The sequence below is a fragment of the Ranitomeya imitator genome, chromosome 4 (assembly GCF_032444005.1).
Source record: "Ranitomeya imitator isolate aRanImi1 chromosome 4, aRanImi1.pri, whole genome shotgun sequence".
Classification (NCBI taxonomy): domain Eukaryota; kingdom Metazoa; phylum Chordata; class Amphibia; order Anura; family Dendrobatidae; genus Ranitomeya; species Ranitomeya imitator.
The window spans coordinates 665123127-665145157 of NC_091285.1; the positions used below are offsets into that span (position 1 = coordinate 665123127).

The 22031-nt window shown below is 41.4% G+C and overlaps 1 protein-coding gene across 4 annotated transcripts in view; it reads right to left on the bottom strand.

Annotated features, from left to right (window-relative positions):
• LOC138677188 (potassium channel subfamily T member 2-like) overlaps window positions 1-22031 on the bottom strand; it is a 389156-nt gene that overhangs the window by 87573 nt on the left and 279552 nt on the right. For 2 of the 4 annotated variants that reach the window (XM_069767116.1, XM_069767118.1), the window contains exons 11-17: window positions 14153-14317; window positions 11564-11700; window positions 9114-9177; window positions 4532-4640; window positions 2732-2840; window positions 2005-2061; window positions 934-1083 (exon numbers count right to left, since the gene is read on the bottom strand). In XM_069767116.1, coding sequence (XP_069623217.1) covers window positions 934-1083; window positions 2005-2061; window positions 2732-2840; window positions 4532-4640; window positions 9114-9177; window positions 11564-11700; window positions 14153-14317 — 791 coding nt within the window. The remainder of the gene's footprint in view (window positions 1-933; window positions 1084-2004; window positions 2062-2731; window positions 2841-4531; window positions 4641-9113; window positions 9178-11563; window positions 11701-14152; window positions 14318-22031) is intronic. The other 2 variants (XM_069767117.1, XM_069767119.1) reach the window with 1 other exon arrangement.

The following is a 22031-nucleotide window of genomic DNA, read 5'->3' on the forward strand; positions in this document are numbered from 1 at the left end:
ATACACAGTAACGCCAATTTTAAATTAATGAGTATCCCCTAAAAACACGACATGTGCCCCCTTAGGGTAGATAGTGGTATGACAGGTTAAAAGCATAGTGGAGAATTTAACAAATCTGCTGTTTTATACCCCTGTCTTGAAGTGCGTCAAACATTCTAAAATTGTAAAATTCCTCTAAATTAATTTGGGGCATCTCTTGGGCTCTTCATTCGCCATAATATGAACCGCAGTCTCATCTACTGCAGATTTTGGCCATCGTGTGTGGTAGTTTTCTGTCTATAGTGAATTTGCTCCACTTTTTTTGTTTTTTAGGAAAGTTCTAAGATGGGTGAAAAAGGGGAACAAAAACGTACGACGTCACCAGATGGGGTAATCACCACCATCATCAAATACGAATGATGGCTCCCAAATTACGGCTCTGCAGATAGAGCAGCACTACAATTCTCAGCAACGCAACGTTCGAAAACTACTAATTTATCAAGCAGAAACTGCTCCAAGAAAACGCAAATTTTTATGGGAAATTTTTAATACTTTTTTTCTTTTCCTGAAGCAAATTTTTGAAGACATATGGAAGATTTATTTTTCCCTGAAGTGTTCTTTGCAGTCTTGGGATTGTCTGGTACCTAGATTGGAGAGGATTCAATTTCATGACACTTTGAAACCTCAGTGTGAACATAGACACAGAAAGACCCAGAATGTCCATGCGTTCTATTGACTGGTAATTGATTTCGATCAGAACACTGCAATTCTTCACTTCCCCTGTGGGGGAGCTGCAGGGAAATGAAGCACCTGAGGAATGCCAAAATGGACCCAGCTGACTTATAATGGTCTGTCATTCCATAAAACATGATAAAATCTGCAATGGTGCCTCCTAAAATGTGAACAGAACCTAAACAATCTCCGGAATGTTGCAAAGAATTGATGACAACTTACTTTTTATGAGAATGAAAGGAGGAATATGTGAAGCTTTTCCCCTCAAACTCGCCAAAGAATTTACTCTCGCTCAGTCGTATGTGGTAGATTTCATTGGCAGAGCATCGGCTGTAGTTTCTTTGCCACTGGTCAGGTGATGTGGGATTATCTCTAGTGGGGGGGGGGATAAAGGGAAAACCATTAAATCCCTGCATAAGTGATGGCCCCTATAATCAGATAATTAGTGGTCAGACCGCCAATATAATAATCTGGATATTAAAGAACTTCAATCGCTTTTCATTTTCATAAATATGTTTTTTTTTTTCTTACCTGCTGTAAATGCCGCCGTTCTCCTGAATCCGGCGTAGTTTTTCTTGTGTTTCTAGGCCTCTCCTTTCCTAAGATATAGCCCTCTCTTCCCTGGATGAAAATCTAGTCTTGTTCTCCAAGTGGGTGTGGCACTCAAAAAATACGCCCACTAGGAACCGTTAAGGCCACGCCTACTTAGCTAACTACGCTAGATCTTTACGTAGGGAAGAAAGGTCTTTATCTCAGGAACGCAGGGGCACAGAAAAAAAAGAAAAACAACGCTGGATTCAGGAGAACAAAGGCGTTTACACCAGGCAACAAAAAAATTACATATTTGTGGCAAGTGACAGATCTTCACTGGAAACCTAACAGAACAATGCAGGCCTCTGGTGCCTTCAATATCATTATTTGACCTAATTAATAGTGGCATATGGCATCATGCGTCACATTGGGCAAATATTACTTCCATACGGTTTCCTAAATATATTGTTATACTACTATACCCAACAAAGTGCCGCCATACATTGCTGAAACAATACCAACATACAGTTCCCAAATAACATCTCCAACATATTTGGTATTACAATGTTGACTAGGGTATTTGGACATCATTTAGGGGGTACCCTGATAGCGAGTCCCTGTAATCAGCCAATATTGAAAGCCACCGGACCAGTCATCCTTGTACTACAAAGATCGCCATTCACGTGAATGGCCACCACCATCAAATTCGTGTTCCTAAGACGTTAAGTAAATGATACAATGACCAGAAGTCTATCTTGGTACCTGGAGAGGGCTTGCCAGGGGCTCGGGCGCTGGCGGAATGAATCAGTAGTGATCGCCCTTAAAAAAAACAACAATTGGATAGTATGGATTAACAATTAAAACTATAGGATGACTGGAACTAGTATTAAATGTAGCCTTAAATACTTTTTTTTCAATTAAGAAAATTTGTAGAGTAAGTTATGAGCTTCTGTCTCCTCCTGGATTGATCGTTCGCTGTCAAACTTCTCAAGTCATCGCTAAAATCCGTCTTCCGATTTTCCCATTGTTTGCACAGAAAATGACAATTGGTGCTCGTAAGATTCTATGGAGAGGGGGAGGAGCCAAATGTTTGTTTCTGCCTCTAGCTCCTCACCCTCCCCTTTCCATAAAATGTCACATGCACCAACTGTCATTTTTTATCTCAAGAATGGGAAAATGTGTCAGATGTTACCCATAAAGTGAGCAAAAGATCCGTCCCGGAGAGGAAAGAAGCTGATTTTTCGGATAAGATAAATTATGAGGTTGCTTATCGTCACTTCTACTGTTGATTTGTAATAAATAGTAAGAGGTTTCACTTTAAACCCATTCCCGGCCATATATAGTACTATGCTTAATCCTGAAGTGAGATATGGGGGGAGGTTTCTGCTGAAGCAAGCTTCCTTTCCAGTATTAAACCCCAATTCCTTTCCCATCGTCAAGAAACAATGGACGCTCTGATGAAACAGTAAAAGTTGTTTCATTCACTTACTGCCCCCTAGAGGTGTGTATCAGTAGTGTAATGAGGGTGGAGGTTGCTGGGCAAACACAGTTGAGCGCCAACATGGCATACTTAAATTCTTCTTCGCAGACCACATGATCTAAAAAGAAAAAAAAAAATTAGGAAGCAGAGAAAAGTGAATCATTTACATACGATAACAAAGTCAGCCATATTTTACCCGGCGATCATCAATAATCTGGGAAGAAATCCAGCATGAAGTGTTCAGTTATTCTACAGTGCCCCCGGAGGAGAAACTAGGAACTGCACAATTACTATTTAAATTAAAAAAGGCGCCGAGTCCTCCAGAGTGAGCGAAAAAAATACCTGATCCTCCAGAGCGGAAGACAATCTTCTTAGTTAACTCTTACACAAAAAATATTGGCAAATTTATGGATGATCAAACCTACTGGCCATTAAGAGTAAGGCCGGCCTCACACTAGCGTGTTTTACGGACGTAAGAGAGGTGCTGAAAATACGGATTGCATACGGTACAATGATTCTCTATGCCCCTGCTCCTATCAGCCGTATTTTACTGATCTGTATTATACGGTCTTCTACGGCCGTAGAAAAACGCAGTTAGACACATATATATATATTAATATTTCATACAGCGCTAGATAGCTTAAAAGCCGGTAATTCAATTGCCGGCTTTTGCTATCTCCTTCCTAAACCAGACATGATATGAGACATGGTTACATACAGTAAACCATCTCATATCCCTTTTTTTTGCATATTACACACTACTAATATTAAATACAAAAGAAATGACATCCTATACGATAGGGGAAGGAAATAGACAGGTATAAAGTCCACCAATGGGACTAATACTACTCCCCACCATTCACTTGGACATTACCAGGACAAGCTGCCATAAGACATAAACTAAACCAAAAAGCACCCAAGACAACTATATGTCCAAAATATCAAAAAGCATTTTATTGAAGATATACAATAAAAACAGGTAGGGGGGAAAAACATGGGAAACCATGCGACAGAACAACACACAATGTACCCACTAAAAGCGCCATGGACGGAAAGTAACAACAATAATAAAACTGTACAGACATAGACCTATCATGGCATAGCCAGACATGTGAACAGAATCGGCTAGTAGGATGACATATAGATATAGGGCATATCGAAAATAAGGCAAATAGATATCATAATAACATACCGCTACATATAGGCCCGTCACCACGCCGTCCACCGCTAACCCCAAAGATAGGTCTATGTCTGTACAGTTTTATTATTGTTGTTACTTTCCGTCCATGGCGCTTTTAGTGGGTACATTGTGTGTTGTTCTGTATATATATATATATATATATATATATAGACAGTATATATGTTTTTATGTTTTTGGGAGCACATGGATCCATTATATGTCCGTATGTCGGTTTTGCAAGCCTGCGAGAAAATCTCGCAGTACGGATGCCATACGGATTACATACGGAGGATGCCATGCTCACATTACGCTGACATACCCTGCCAACGGAGTACTTACGGATCACCATTTTTTTAATTTTGTGGCGTATTATGGCCGTAAAATACGGACCGTATTTTTATACACTGAGTGTGAGGCCGGCCTTATGCAGATTTTTTCCATTTTTTTTAATTTTTTGCATCAGTTAAATTGCTTTTTTTTTAATAAACTTATAATATTCCCTATGAAATCTCATATTCAGTGCGACAAACAATGTGTGGATTATGCAATAGCATAATTGTCACCGCTGCTCATAAAATCATTTAATGAATGTGCTGGAGATGTAATAAATGTCTTATCTGATTCATTACCTGCAAATTTGATATGAAACTTATTTTCCGGCTTCAGTATCTGGACATAAAGAGGACAATTAGGAGCGAAGTCTTTTACGGCCCAGGCTCGGAGAATGGTCTGGTGATCCTAGTGAGCGGAAGAGAACATTGCACACTATTGGTATCTCGCCTCGTGAAGAAATGGAACATCATTTATGGCTACTAATATTATATTATAGCACAAAAATGGGTCCTTCCCATCAAGGCTCAGGATGGAGCACAGATTTCATCATATTCGTTTTACGTCTGAAGATGTTTTTTACTGTGCTGGTTATCGCCCCTGTTGAGTAAAACACTTTGAATGAAAATGCTCCAACCTCTAGAATTTAAAGCCCATTTCAACAGTCTGCTAGATACACAAAAATGATATACCTTCTACATCAATTAAACTACTCTAATACTGTCCCTATATACAAGAATATAACTACTATAATACTGCCCCTATATACTAGAATATAAGTACTATAATACTGCTCCTATCAACAAGAATATAACTACTATAATACTACCCTTATGTACAAGAATATAACTACTATAATACTGCTCCTATGTACAAGAATATAACTACTATAATACTGCTCATATGTACAAGAATATAACTACTATAATACTGCCCCTATATACTAGAATATAAGTACTATAATACTGCTCCTATGTACAAGAATATAACTACTATAATACTGCTCCTATGTACAAGAATATAACTACTATAATACTGCCCCTATGTTCAAGAATATAACTACTATAATACTGCCCCTATATACAAGAATATAACTACTATAATACTGCTCCTATCTACAAGAATATAACTACTATAATACTGCTCCTATGTACAAGAATATAACTACTATAATACTGCTCCTATGTACAAGAATATAATTACTATAATACTGCCCTCTATGTACAAGAATATAATTACTATAATACTGCCCCTATGTACAAGAATATAAGTACTATAATACTGCTCCTATCTACAAGAATATAACTACTATAATACTGCCCCTATGTACAAGAATATAATTACTATAATACTGCCCTCTATGTACAAGAATATAATTACTATAATACTGCCCTATGTACAAGAATATAAGTACTATAATACTGCTCCCTATGTACAAGAATATAACTATTATAATACTGCTCCTATGTACAAGAATATAATTACTATAATACTGCTCCTATGTACAAGAATATAATTACTATAATACTGCCCCTATGTACAAGAATATAACTACTATAATACTGCCCTCTATGTACAAGAATATAATTACTATAATACTGCCCCTATGTACAAGAATATAAGTACTATAATACTGCTCCTATCAACAAGAATATAACTACTATAATACTGCCCCTATGTTCAAGAATATAACTACTATAATACTGCTCCTATGTACAAGAATATAACTACTATAATACTGCCCCTATATACAAGAATATAACTACTATAATACTGCTCCTATGTACAAGAATATAATTACTATAATACTGCCCTCTATGTACAAGAATATAATTACTATAATACTGCCCCTATGTACAAGAATATAAGTACTATAATACTGCTCCTATCTACAAGAATATAACTACTATAATACTGCCCCCTATGTACAAGAATATAACTACTATAATACTGCCCCCTATGTACAAGAATATAACTACTATAATACTGCCCCTATCTACAAGAATATAACTACTATAATACTCCCCCCTATGAACAAGAATATAACTACTATAATACTGCCTCTATATACAAGAATATAACTACTATAATACTCCCCCTATGAACAAGAATATAACTACTATAATACTGCTCCTATGTACAAGAATATAACTACTATAATACTGCTCCTATCTACAAGAATATAACTACTATAATACTCCCCCTATGAACAAGAATATAACTACTATAATACTGCCCCTATATACAGTACAAGAATATAACTACTATAATACTGCTCCTATGTACAAGAATATAACTACTATAATACTACCCCTATGTACAGGAATATAACTACTATAATACTGCCCCTATATACAATAATATAACTACTGTAATACTGCTCCTATGTACAAGAATATAACTACTATAATACTACCCCTATAGACAAGAATATAACTACTATAATACTGCCCCTATATACAAGAATATAACTACTATAATACTGCCCCCTATGTACAGGAATATAACTACTATAATACTGCCCCTATGAACAAGAATATAACTACTATAATACTACCCCTATGTACAGGAATATAACTACTATAATATTGCCCCTATATACAGTACAAGAATATAACTACTATAATACTGCTCCTATGTACAAGAATATAACTACTATAATACTGCCCCTATATACAAGAATATAACTACTATAATACTGCCCCCTATGTACAGGAATATAACTACTATAATACTGCCCCTATGAACAAGAATATAACTACTATAATACTACCCCTATGTACAGGAATATAACTACTATAATATTGCCCCTATATACAGTACAAGAATATAACTACTATAATACTGCTCCTATGTACAAGAATATAACTACTATAATACTACCCCTATGTACAGGAATATAACTACTATAATATTGCCCCTATATACAGTACAAGAATATAACTACTATAATACTGCTCCTATGTACAAGAATATAACTACTATAATACTACCCCTATGTACAGGAATATAAATACTATAATACTGCCCCTATATACAATAATATAACTACTATAATACTGCTCCTATGTACAAGAATATAACTACTATAATACTACCCCTATATACAAGAATATAACTATAATAATAATAATAATAATAATTTTTATTTATATAGCGCCAACATATTCCGCAGCGCTTTACAAATTATAGAGGGGACTTGTACAGACAATAGACATTACAGCATAACAGAAATCACAGTTCAAAACAGATACCAGGAGGAATGAGGGCCCTGCTCGCAAGCTTACAAACTATAATACTACCCCTATATACAAGAATATAACTACTATAATACTGCTCCTATGTACAGGAATATAACTACTATAATACTGCTCCTATGTACAAGAATATAACTACTATAATACTGCTCCTATGTACAGGAATATAACTACTATAATACTGCCCCTATCTACAAGAATATAACTACTATAATACTGCCTCCTATGTACAAGAATATAACTACTATAATACTGCTCCTATCTAGAAGAATATAACTACTATAATACTGCCCCCTATGAACAAGAATATAACTACTATAATGCTGCTCCTATGTACAAGAATATAACTACTATAATACTGCTCCTATCTACAAGAATATAACTACTGTAATACTGCCCACTATGTACAAGAATATAAGTACTATAATACTGCCCCTATGTACAACAATATAACTACTATAATACTGCTCCCTATGTACAAGAATATAACTACTATAATACTGCTCATATGTACAAGAATATAACTACTATAATACTGCCCCTATGTACAACAATATAAATACTATAATACTGCCCCTATGTACAAGAATATAACTACTATAATACTGCCCCTATGTACAAGAATATAACTACTATAATACTGCTCATATGTACAAGAATATAACTACTATAATACTGCCCCTATGTACAAGAATATAACTACTATAATACTGCCCCTATGTACAAGAATATAACTACTATAATACTGCCCCTATGTACAAGAATATAACTACTATAATACTGCTCCTATGTACAAGAATATAACTACTATAATACTGCCCCTATGTACAAGAATGTAACTACTATAATACTGCCCCTATGTACAAGAACATAACTACTATAATACTGCCCCTATGTACAAGAACATAACTACTATAATACTGCCCCTATGTACAAGAATATAACTACTATAATACTGCCCCTATGTACAAGAATATAACTACTATAATACTGCTCCTATGTACAAGAATATAACTACTATAATACTGCCCCTATGTACAAGAATATAACTACTATAATACTGCCCCTATGTACAAGAATATAACTACTATAATACTGCTCCTATGTACAAGAATATAACTACTATAATACTGCTCCTATGTACAAGAATATAACTACTATAATACTGCTACTATGTATAAGAATATAACTACTATAATACTGCCCCTATGTACAAGAATATAACTACTATAATACTGCCCCTATGTACAAGAATATAACTACTATAATACTGCTCCTATGTACAAGAATATAACTACTATAATACTGCCCCTATGTACAAGAATATAACTACTATAATACTGCTCCTATGTACAAGAATATAACTACTATAATACTGCTCCTATGTACAAGACTATAACTACTATAATACTTTCCTGTATGTAAAATGATGTACACAACTGTGCATAGATTTAATGGAACTATACTCAGATGTTTTTCTTCCTCGTCTCTACAATGAGCACATTATAACTTCCCTGGCTCGTAGCATCTTCTGCGTCACTGCGATGATTAATAGCCATAAATCTCTATGTTAACAATATAGTAGTATCCGTCCCCTTCGGTCCCCAAACCCTCTCAGACGTACGGCTGCGATGCGGTCGGTCTCAAAGCGATTGCTGAGAATGAAGCAGGCTTCTGCGTCATCAATTCTATAAGAATGCGAAAGGTAGAGAAAAAATTGGTGGAGAGGAAAGGGGAAAGAAGGGAGAAGCAAAAATAAATAGGAGAGCGTGTTAGTAATTGGTTTTTGATGTCATAGGTTATTAATACAGAGGATTAGGAAACAGAGCTGGAAACTGGTCTCAATCTCGTGGTGATCAGAAATATTTGTTATTGCAATGATGAGTGCTGATGAGGGAAACAGGCTTCTCCTCTACATATAGGCAGACATTATACCAGTGCACCTTAGAAACAAGAGATCTTAGAGGTCAGTTTTTCGGCCACAGAGATCCAAACTCCTTCCTTCTCTTTTTACACTTAAAACAATAGAATCCTGCATGATTGCAGTCACCCCTAGGGGGCGCTTCGGAGCGTCCTGCGTACTGTTCTATTATCATTCGTAACCTGTCGGCAGCATTTACTCCCTATGCTCTGACCATAAAAGATCTTTCTAAAGTTATATCCAACAGTCAATTGTAACTTACATATCTTTACAAAACTATATGCAAATGAAAGTGTCCAGTGGGTGTATCAGTAATGTAGAAGTGCCTGGTCAATATTCACCAAGACTGGTCTCCTTATTCATGAGTATTTAACCTACATTATGGGGGTAGGTTAGCTAGAGGGTGCAACTTAGGATGCAGGGGCTGGGTACCAGGTAACACGCCAATAAGTCACTTTGACTTTTCCAAGTTATTTTTATACAGAGTCAGTCCTATAAACGAAATCATTGGCACCAGGTGAGGCTGTGCCTGGTGCTGTGCCATCCATGGGCTACACGAACTCAAGTGTGGGCAAAGCAATTAATCTTGTTCTGGTCTTGAGATGAGCAATTCTGTTAAGCATCTAGCTGAGCTTGGCAGGGCTCCACCACCTTCCCCTGTGGCCACTGCCCTCTGCGGTGCTCCACATCAAGTTTTACAAGTGGCCCAATGTGCTTCCATGATATCATCTGCCTGGGCCTATTAAGTCTGACTCAGACACACACTTGTGTATAGGTATTAAAGACTCCTAGTCCTGTTTGCTGAGCTCCTCCATCATCTACTGGTCTGCATCTGCCTTATAAAACTAGATACCTGCTGCCTTCGTTGCTTCAACCTTTCCTCTCTGCACCTGTCCTCCTGTCGTCTCTAGTGTTCCAAATCCTCACTCCACAAGCACTTTCCTGCCTGCTACAGCATCGCCCAAAGTCTATGGGCCCACCCGGACACGAGGCTTAGTGGATCCACCTCACTAGCTAAGCCTAAAAAAATAAATTTGCACTACCTTAGACCAGTGTCTAATCCGGGCTTCCATTGCAGACGGTCTTCGCTTCTGAAAACCAACCTCAACCTGGCATCTGCAACCTCAACCTCAACCTGGCATCTGAGGCCTCTTGAGTCTACTAGGACCCATGATGTGATGTGTACTCTAAAAGACACCCAGGATGCCGTATGCAAAAGTGAAGACCAGCTGCCACAGAGGACCAGACACAAGGCCAAGGGCAGCGTGAAGTCCGTGGGCCAACCCGGACATGAGACTTAGTGGATCCACCTCACTAGGTGAGTCTAAAAAATTAAATTCACACTACCTTAGTCAAGCATCTAATCCGGGCTTCCATTGCAGACGGTCTTCGCTTCTGAAGACCAACCTTAACCTGGTATCTGCATCCTCAACCTTGCAACCTCAACCTGGCATCTGGGGGCCTCTCAAGTCTATTAGGACCCATAATGTGATGTTGGGTGCTCTAAAAGACTTCCAGGATGCCATATGCAAAAGTGAAGCACAGCTGCCACAGAGGACCAGACCAGACACCAGGCCAAGGGCAACGTGAAGTCTAGCTGGTCTGTGCATGCGCCTGTGCTAGATCAACAGACTGACGCATGCACAGACCAAAATTAGTCAGTCTGTACAAACAAGGGTAGACGTTCTACAAACGTCTTATCACCAAAGATATATACCCTGTGTACACTTTAGCCTTTAAACTAAAGGATCTAAGTTTTGAAAGATCTTTTCAGGTCACAGGAGGTGGTAAGAGAGGTTTATAGGGTCAATCAGGTTCCCTTTAGGAAAATGTGTAAGTTGTACGCAGCAAGCTCCTATGCTCCTCCTAGTGGTGGCTGAACCAAGACAGAACTCTATCATTTACCTCTGTGAGTATACAAAGGATGTGGGACTCCGCACCGGAAAACTGGGCTCCGACTGACACGATGACTAAAAACTGAATCATCACAGAAATGTGCGCTGCGCCTCTACCCTTCCGCCCCACTGAGACATCTCCTGCTGAGCTTTATTATTAATCTCCAGCAATAATAACTAGGTAGAAATTGCAGAAAGATAATGAGTCCTCTGAAGGGGGCGGAAAGTTCCATAACGGATATTTACTAGAAGACGTACTTGGCTCTCATGAGATCCTGATCCTTCAGTGCGGAGCCCTGCAGGTAGATAACGCGCTGGGACCACAGGGGGATCTGTAAGACTCTTCTTACTGGCAGATCCATTTCAGTGGGACACAGGAGGACGACGTAATGATCCTGCATGATATGAGGGATGTGCACGTTATCCACAATAATGGATGGCTTTTTAATGATCAATCATCATTTGGAAAGTTCTTGAAGTTAAACTTAATGGAATATAAAAGAGTTTTTCCAAGACTTTTATCCTAAAAAAATAGCAATATTTTTAAAATCCCATATAACCACATCAGTTTGATCACTGGGGGTGAAGACCACCCGCACAGTAAAGGAGCAGTAATACCCCTGCAAGTAAAGCAGCACTTCTTAATTTATACAACTAGGGCTTCAGATGTCTGTGATAATCGTTCCAATGTCAGATCGTAATGAATGGACTGGTCGCACATCTACAGACCCGAAAATGACAGCTTCATAGCTTTCTATGAAGTTGTCACCCTCGGGTCAGATGATTGGCGACCAGTCCGTGCATTGCGATCCGACATCGGAGGGATTATCATGGACATCTGAAAGAGCCCAATCTGTGGATCATCCACATTGATGACTAAGTCCGGTACTGTAGCTCATTCCACTACAAGAGTAAAGGCCACCATAGACATTAGACTAAAGTCGTCCGAACCCGTCAATATCAGTGAAATGTATATGGGGCCTCCCAAGAGAAGAAAAATCCATCCAGCTGAATTCTAGTGGCTGATACTTTTGTTTTCTGGGAGAGTCTGGAGTACGTGCAGGAGTCTGGGGGATGCACAGGAGCCAAGGGGATGCGTAGGAGTTGGGAGAATGCACAGGAGTTGGGGGAAAGCAACAGAACATGGGGGATGGACAGGAGTCAGGGGGGATGCACAGAAGTAAGGGGGGAAGCTTAAGACTCAGGAGAGGCACAAGAGTCAGGGACACATAGGAGTCGGGGAGGCACAGGAGACAAGGGGGACGTGCAGGAGTCTGGAAGACGTGTAGGAGTTACAGGGACGCGCAGGAGTCGGGGGGATGTGCAGGAGTCGGGGGAACGCGCAGGAACATGGAGGACAGGCAGGAGTCAGGAGGGATGCACAGGAGTTGGGAAGATGTACAGAACTCAGGAGATGCACGATTCGGGGGATGCACAGGAGTCAGGTGGAAGCACAGGAGTTGGGGGATGCACAGGAGTCAAGTGGAAGCACAGGAGTTGGATGCACAGTAGTTGGGGACGCACAGGAGTTGGGGGGACAAACAGGAGTCAGGGGGATGCACAGGACTCGGGGGATGCACAGGAGTCGGGGGACGCACAAGAGTTGGGGGATGCACAGGAGTCAAGTGGAAGCACAGGAGTTGGGGGATGCACAGGAGTCAAGTGGAAGCACAGGAGTCGGGGGACGCACAGGAGTCGGGGGACGCACAGGGGTCAAGTGGAAGCACAGGAGTTGGGGGATGCACAGGAGTCGGGGGACGCACAGGAGTCAAGTGGAAGCACAGGAGTTGGTGGATGCACAGGAGTCAAGTGGAAGCACAGGAGTTGGGGGATGCACAGGAGTCAAATGGAAGCACAGGAGTTGGGGGGATGCACAGGAGTCGGGGACGCACAGGAGTTGGGGGGACAAACAGGAGTCAGGGGGACGCACAGGAGTCAGGGGATGCACAGGAGTCGGGGGACGCACAGGAGTCAGGGGGACGCACAGGAGTCGGGGGAAGCGCAGGAGTCGGGGGGAAGTGGAGTCGGAGGGATGCGCAGGAGTCGGGGGGAAGCGGAGGAGTCGGGGGGGATGCACAGGAGTCGGGGGGACGCACAGGAGTTGAGGGGAAGCACAGGAGTGGGGAAAGCATGCAGGAGTCTGGAAGCAGCTCTTTGGTAGAGAACACTGAACCACTCCTCTGTATGCGAGAATTCTGGCAGCTTGACTAAAGTTTGTCTGACAGCTTTCTAATGTATATGGGTAACGTAAACTGCACTACCAGGTACAGTCACAGCTGTATGTATTGTGCTTTGCCTCTGTAAACAATGAAAAGGCCGAAGTGCGACTTCCCCTTTATTTCGCTGGTGTCCTGGCTGCTTTTACCTGAAAACAGTGCCACCCCTGTGCACACGTTATGTTTGGCATTGCAGTTCAGTTCCAGTCACTTCAACTGAGCTAAGGCGCAGTACCAGTCACAGCCTATGGATAGGTGTTGTAATGTTTTTTGAAGAAAGCAATTTTTAGAGACCACCTATAAGACCTCAGCTTCAATGATCCTGCATGTACCAAATCCAGTCACAGCGGCCGTTCCTGGAACTGCAACTCAGTCCCAGGTCAAGTAAATGGACTTCTGTACTAAGTACAGACCTGACTGTGTGTCTGGTGCTGTGTCTATGTAAACAATGAAGGAACTGTGGGGACATCTTATTCCGCTACCAAAAAAAATAGGCTACACCAAGTTCAGATTATATTGGAGTTTGGGAGGATTTTATTTATATATATTTGTACTATTGGATTTTGGATCCGGTCTACGTGTGAATATCTAGTCGCGCTCTTGCCCAGGACACAACATTCTCATTCCTCACCTGAAGTCGGGGATGCGCGTAGAATTCATTAAGAAAATCCATGAGAAGATCTATCTTTAGGGAACTGACACAAAGCACCACATGTTTCTCCGTCTGTGCGCGGTATCGGCTGTAGTTGCCTCCGGACTTCTGTCTCTCCATCCAGAGGAACACAAGCTGCTCGAACTAAAGCACAGTGACATGGCCAAGTTAGGGACATCAGAGTCAGCCGCCTGATAGCAGTATCATGGGGCATAGAACTTCACTTTCCAATATCATTTTACAGCAGAGGGGTCCAGTTCGGGTGCTGAGACCCTCACCGATCGCTAAAATGAAGGAACGCGGACTTGTAGGCTTTCTATCCAGTCTTGGAGCCGAGCTGTGTGTGGTTTAGGGCTTCTACTCCATCTTTTCAACAATCGTGGGCGACTCTGCACCTGCGCCCAGCCTGTTTTCACCTTTAAGACCTGGCCAAATTTTACAATTCTGATCACTGTCACTTTATGTGATAATAACTCAACGGATCCCAATGATTCCGAGAATGTTCTCTCATGACATATTGTACTTCATATGATAGTGGTAAAATGTGTTCGATAAAACTTGTGTTTATTTGTGAAATATAAAAAAAAAATCTACATTTTCAAACTATTAATTCTTATGCCCTTAAACCAGAGTTATGTCACACAAAATAGTTAATAAATAACATTTTTAGGGACCACTTCACATTTGGGGGGGGGGGCTATATGACAGAAAATACCCAAATCACTGGAATTAATGAGAGGAAGAAACAAAAAAAGGAACATTTAACTTTTTTTTTTTTTTTACAAAAATGTTACTTTAGCTTCAATTTTTCTATTTTCACAAAGGTAACTGAAGAAAATGGACGCAAAATTTGTTGTGTAATGTCTACTGAGTACGTTGATACCCCAAATGTGGGGGAAAACTACCGTTTTGGTGCACGGCAGGGCTCGGATGGGAAGGAGCACCGTTTGACATTTTGACCCCAAAAATGGCTGGAATCGAGAACAGATGCCATGTCGTGCTGATGTGTCTAAGCAGTGGAAACCCCCCAACACGTCACGCCATTTTGGAAACTAGACCCCTCATATAATTTATCTAGATATGTGGTGAGCATCCTGAACCTCCAAGTGCTTCACAGAAGTTTATAACGTTGAACTGTGAAAATGGAAAAATAATTTTTGTTCAAGCACAAAATTTTAGTTTTGCCCCAAATTTTTCAGTTTCCCTTCGGTAGGAGGAGAAAATGGACCATACAATTTGTTGTGCAATTCCTTCTGAGTACGCCGATAACCCATATGTAGTCAAAAACTACTTTTGAGGCACAGTGCAATGCTTAGAAGGGAAGGAGCGTCATATTTAAGTACCGGTTTTGCTGGAATGGTTTGAGCATGCCAGAACTCTCCCCTCCCCATACGTAACCCCATCTTGCAAACCAAAATTCTCAATTACTTGAATTAGAGGTGCAGTGAACAGGTTGACACCACATGTGCCTCACAGAAATTTGTACCATTGGGCGGTAAGGAAAGAATAATTACATTTTTGCCACTAATATGCTCTTTTAGCCCCAATTTTTGTATTTTTCTATGGGTTAATAGGAAAAAATGGACCTCTGAGTTTGTTGTGCAATTTCTCCTGAGTGCGCCAATACGTTTGAGGCACAGTGCAATGCTCAGGGACGCAGCGCCGGATTATAGTGCAGATTTTACGGATATAGTTTGCAAGTGCTATGACCTATTGGGAGAGCCCGAGGTGCCAGAACAGCAGAACCCCCCATAAGTGACCTTATTTTACAAACTACACCTCTCAATTAATTTATCTAGGGGTGCAGTGATCATATTGACACCACATGTGTTTCACAGAATTTTATACCATTGGGCTGTGAAGAAATAATAATTAAATTTTTACCACAAAAAAAGTTGTTTTATATTTTTACAATGGGTAAAAATGGCACCAAAATTTCTCACACAATTTCTGACTAACTTGTCAATACCCCTGTGGGGAGCTGGCCTTGGACTAAAGACTATTAGAACCAGGGCCGGACTGGCCATCGGGCACTTCTGGCAAATGCCAGAAGGGCCGGTGCCAGTAGTGGGCCGCTCGATCTGACTCACCCCCCGCCAGCGCCGACGCATTCAACTATACCGGCGTCTATGACGCCGGCACAGTTGAATGCAGTGACGGAGGAGAGAGCGTCTGCTGACGCTCCCTCTCCCATCATTCCCTGCTCTGCCTCTGACACTGCGGGTGCGCGATGACGTCATTTAATCATGCACCTGCTGTGTGTCGAGCGGGCAGACTACAGGCGCTGAGAACGGAGCCAGGAGCAGCGCGGGGCACGAGGAGAGGTGAGGATTGTGTTTTTTCTTTTTATTATATCAATGAGTGATAACTAGTGTTGAGCGATACCGTCCGATACTTGAAAGTATCGGTATCGGATAGTATCGGCCGATACCCGAAAAATATCGGATATCGCCAATACCGATATCCGATACCAATACAAGTCAATGGGACACCAAGTATCGGAAGGTATCCTGATGGTTCCCAGGGTCTGAAGGAGAGGAAACTCAGGCCCTGGGATCCATAGGGATGTGTAAAATAAAGAATTAAAATAAAAAATATTGATATATTCACCTCTCCGGCGGCCCCTGGACATCACGCTGGTAACCGGCAGGCTTCTTTGCTTAAAATGCGCGCGTTTAGGACCTGAGGAATGACGTCCCGGCTTCTGATTGGTCGCGTGCCGCCCATGTGACCGCCACGCGACCAATCAGAAGCCGTGACGTCATTCGCAGGTCCTAAATTCCTAGAATTAGGAGTTTAGTGAATGAGAATGACGTCGCGGCTTCTGATTGGTCGCGTGCCGCTCATGTGACCGCCACGCACCAATCAGAAGCCGCGACGTCATTCTCATTCACTAAACTCATTCACTAAACTCCTAATTCTAGGAATTTAGGACCTGCGAATGACGTCACGGCTTCTGATTGGTCGCGTGGCGGTCACATGGGCGGCACGCGACCAATCAGAAGCCGGGACGTCATTTGCAGGTCCTAAACGCGCGCATTTTAAACAAAGAAGCCTGCCGGTTACCAGCGTGATGTCCAGGGGCCGCCGGAGAGGTGAATATATCAATATTTTTTATTTTAATTCTTTATTTTACACATCCCTATGGATCCGATACCGATACCCGATACCACAAAAGTATCGGATCTCGGTATCGGAATTCCGATACCACAAGTATCGTCCGATACCCGATACTTGCGGTATCGGAATGCTCAACACTAGTGATAACTGGATTGTGGGGCTATTGGGGGGGGCGCTACATGTGCTATTTATAGCACCACGTGTGCTATTTATATGGGCAGTGGATGGCATTCTCCAGCACTATGTCTACTATTGGTGTGGGCAGTGGATGGCATTCTCCAGCACTATGTGTGCTATTTATATGGGCATTGGTTGGTATTCTCCAGCACTATGTCTACTATTGGTGTGGGCACTGGATGGCATTCTCCAGCACTATGTGTACTATTTATATGGGCAGTGGATGGCATTCTCCAGCACTATGTCTACTATTGGTGTGGGCAGTGGATGGCATTCTCCAGCACTATGTGTGCTATTGGTGTGGGCACTGGATGGCATTCTCCAGTACTATGTGTACTATTGGTGTGGGCACTGGATGGCATTCTCCAGCACTAGGTGTGCTATTTATATGGGCAGTGGATGGCATTCTCCAGCACTGTGTGTGCTATTTATATGGGCATTGGTTGGCATTCTCCAGCACTATGTGTACTATTGGTGTGGGCACTGGATGGCATTCTCCAGCACTATGTCTACTATTGGTGTGGGCAGTGGATGGCATTCTCCAGCACTATGTGTACTATTTATATGGGCAGTGGATGGCATTCTCCAGCACTATGTCTACTATTGGTGTGGGCAGTGGATGGCATTCTCCAGCACTATGTGTGCTATTGGTGTGGGCACTGGATGGCATTCTCCAGTACTATGTGTACTATTGGTGTGGGCACTGGATGGCATTCTCCAGCACTAGGTGTGCTATTTATATGGGCAGTGGATGGCATTCTCCAGCACTATGTGTGCTATTTATATGGGCATTGGTTGGCATTCTCCAGCACTATGTGTACTATTGGTGTGGGCACTGGATGGCATTCTCAAGTACTATGTGTGCTATTGGTGTGGGCACTGGATGGCATTCTCCAGCACTATGTGTGCTATTTATATGGGCAGTGGATGGCATTCTCCAGCACTATGTGTGCTATTTATATGGGCATTGGTTGGCATTCTCCAGCACTATGTGTACTATTGGTGTGGGCACTGGATGGCATTCTCCAGCACTATGTCTACTATTGGTGTGGGCAGTGGATGGCATTCTCCAGCACTATGTGTACTATTTATATGGGCAGTGGATGGCATTCTCCAGCACTATGTCTACTATTGGTGTGGGCAGTGGATGGCATTCTCCAGCACTATGTGTGCTATTGGTGTGGGCACTGGATGGCATTCTCCAGTACTATGTGTACTATTGGTGTGGGCACTGGATGGCATTCTCCAGCACTATGTGTGCTATTTATATGGGCATTGGTTGGCATTCTCCAGCACTATGTGTACTATTGGTGTGGGCACTGGATGGCATTCTCAAGTACTATGTGTACTATTGGTGTGGGCACTGGATGGCATTCTCCAGCACTATGTGTGCTATTTATATGGGCAGTGGATGGCATTCTCCAGCACTATGTGTGCTATTTATATGGGAATTGGATGGCATTCTCCAGCACTATGTGTACTATTGGTTTGTGCACTGGATGGCATTCTCCAGCACTATGTGTATTATTTATATGGGCACTGGATGGCATTCTCCAGCACTATGTGTGCTATTTATATGGGCACTGGATGGCATTCTCCAGCACTATGTGTGCTATTTATATGGGCACTGGATGGCATTCTCCAGCACTATGTGTGCTATTTATATGGGCACTGGATGGCATTCTCCAGCACTATGTGTGCTATTTATATGGGAATTGGATGGCATTCTCCAGCACTATGTGTACTATTGGTTTGTGCACTGGATGGCATTCTCCAGCACTATGTGTATTATTTATATGGGCACTGGATGGCATTCTCCAGCACTATGTGTGCTATTTATATGGGCATTGGTTGGCATTCTCCAGCACTATGTGTACTATTGGTGTGGGCACTGGATGGCATTCTCAAGTACTATGTGTACTATTAGTGTGGCCACTGGATGGCATTCTCCAGCACTATGTGTGCTATTTCTATGGGCAGTGGATGGCATTCTCCAGCACTATGTGTGCTATTTATATGGGAATTGGATGGCATTCTCCAGCACTATGTGTACTATTGGTTTGTGCACTGGATGGCATTCTCCAGCACTATGTGTATTATTTATATGGGCACTGGATGGCATTCTCCAGCACTATGTGTGCTATTTATATGGGCACTGGATGGCATTCTCCAGCACTATGTGTGCTATTTATATGGGCACTGGATGGCATTCTCCAGCACTATGTGTGCTATTTATATGGGCACTGGATGGCATTCTCCAGCACTATGTGTGCTATTTATATGGGCACTGGATGGCATTCTCCAGCACTATGTGTGCTATTTATATGGGCACTGGATGGCATTCTCCAGCACTATGTGTGCTATTTATATGGGCACTGGATGGCATTCTCCAGCACTATGTGTATTATTTATATGGGCACTGGATGGCATTCTCCAGCACTATGTGTGCTATTTATATGGGCACTGGATGGCATTCTCCAGCACTATGTGTATTATTTATATGGGCACTGGATGGCATTCTCCAGCACTATGTGTGCTATTTATATGGGCACTGGATGGCATTCTCCAGCACTATGTGTGCTATTTATATGGGCACTGGATGGCATTCTCCAGCACTATGTGTGCTATTTATATGGGCAGTGGATGGTCTGTGAGAGCCAGAAATCTTACATTTTTTAGGTGACCCAATACTTATTTTCTCCAATACTTATATTCCATGGGGGGCTGTATTATATTCTATGAGGGAGGATTGCATCATACTCTTTTATGGGGCTACATTATATTCTATGGGGAGGTAGGCTGTATTATATTCTATGTATTAAATTTATTATATTCTATGAGGGGTGATTGCATCATACTCTATGAGGGGCTGCATTATATTCTATGGGGAGCTGCATTATACTATTTGAGGAGGGCTGCATTGTATTCTATGGAGGGTCTACATTATATTCTATGGGGGGGCTGCATTATACTATATGAGGGGGCTGCATTATATTCTCTGGGGGGATACCTTATACTTAGGGGGCTACAAGATATTCTGTGGGGTGGCTGCATTATACTCTGGGGTGGCATCATTATACTATATGTGGGCTGCATTATACTGTATCGAGGACTATGGGGAATACATACAATACTATGGGGAATACATCGCCAGAAGACTCGCTACACTCATCAGGAGGGCGTTAAACTAGAAGAAGAGGGGACGGGAAGAAAAACATTAGACTTGAACAAAGAAGACCCAGGAAAACATACTCAGAAGGGAGGTAAGAACATTTCTAAAACAATCCACAGCGAGGAGATTGGAACAAAACAAAATCCTCTAAACAGCATGCTCGCAAACGCCAGAAGCCTGACAAACAAGATGGAAGAACTAGAAGCAGAAATATCTACAGGTAACTTTGACATAGTGGGAATAACCGAGACATGGTTAGATGAAAGCTATGACTGGGCAGTTAACTTACAGGGTTACAGTCTGTTTAGAAAGGATCGTAAAAATCGGAGAGGAGGAGGGGTTTGTCTCTATGTAAAGTCTTGTCTAAAGTCCACTTTAAGGGAGGATATTAGCGAAAGAAATGAGGATGTCGAGTCCATATGGGTCGAAATTCATGGTAACAAAATTCTCATTGGGGTCTGTTACAAACCCCCAAATATAACAGAAACCATGGAAAGTCTACTTCTAAAGCAGATAGATGAAGCTGCAACCCATAATGAGGTCCTGGTTATGTGGGACTTTAACTACCCGGATATTAACTGGGAAACAGAAACCTGTGAAACCCATAAAGGCAACAGGTTTCTGCTAATAACCAAGAAAAATTATCTTTCACAATTGGTGCAGAATCCAACCAGAGGAGCAGCACTTTTAGACCTAATACTATCTAATAGACCTGACAGAATAACAAATCTGCAGGTGGTTGGGCATCTAGGAAATAGCGACCACAATATTGTACAGTTTCACCTGTCTTTCACTAGGGGGACTTGTCAGGGAGTCACAAAAACATTGAACTTTAGGAAGGCAAAGTTTGAACAGCTTAGAGATGCCCTTAATCTGGTAGACTGGGACAATATCCTCAGAAATAAGAATACAGATAATAAATGGGAAATGTTTAAGAACATCCTAAATAGGCAGTGTAAGCGGTTTATACCTTGTGGGAATAAAAGGACTAGAAATAGGAAAAACCCAATGTGGCTAAACAAAGAAGTAAGACAGGCAATTAACAGTAAAAAGAAAGCATTTGCACTACTAAAGCAGGATGGCACCATTGAAGCTCTAAAAAACTATAGGGAGAAAAATACTTTATCTAAAAAACTAATTAAAGCTGCCAAAAAGGAAACAGAGAAGCACATTGCTAAGGAGAGTAAAACTAATCCCAAACTGTTCTTCAACTATATCAATAGTAAAAGAATAAAAACTGAAAATGTAGGCCCCTTAAAAAACAGTGAGGAAAGAATGGTTGTAGATGACGAGGAAAAAGCTAACATATTAAACACCTTCTTCTCCACGTTATTCACGGTGGAAAATGAAATGCTAGGTGAAATCCCAAGAAACAATGAAAACCCTATA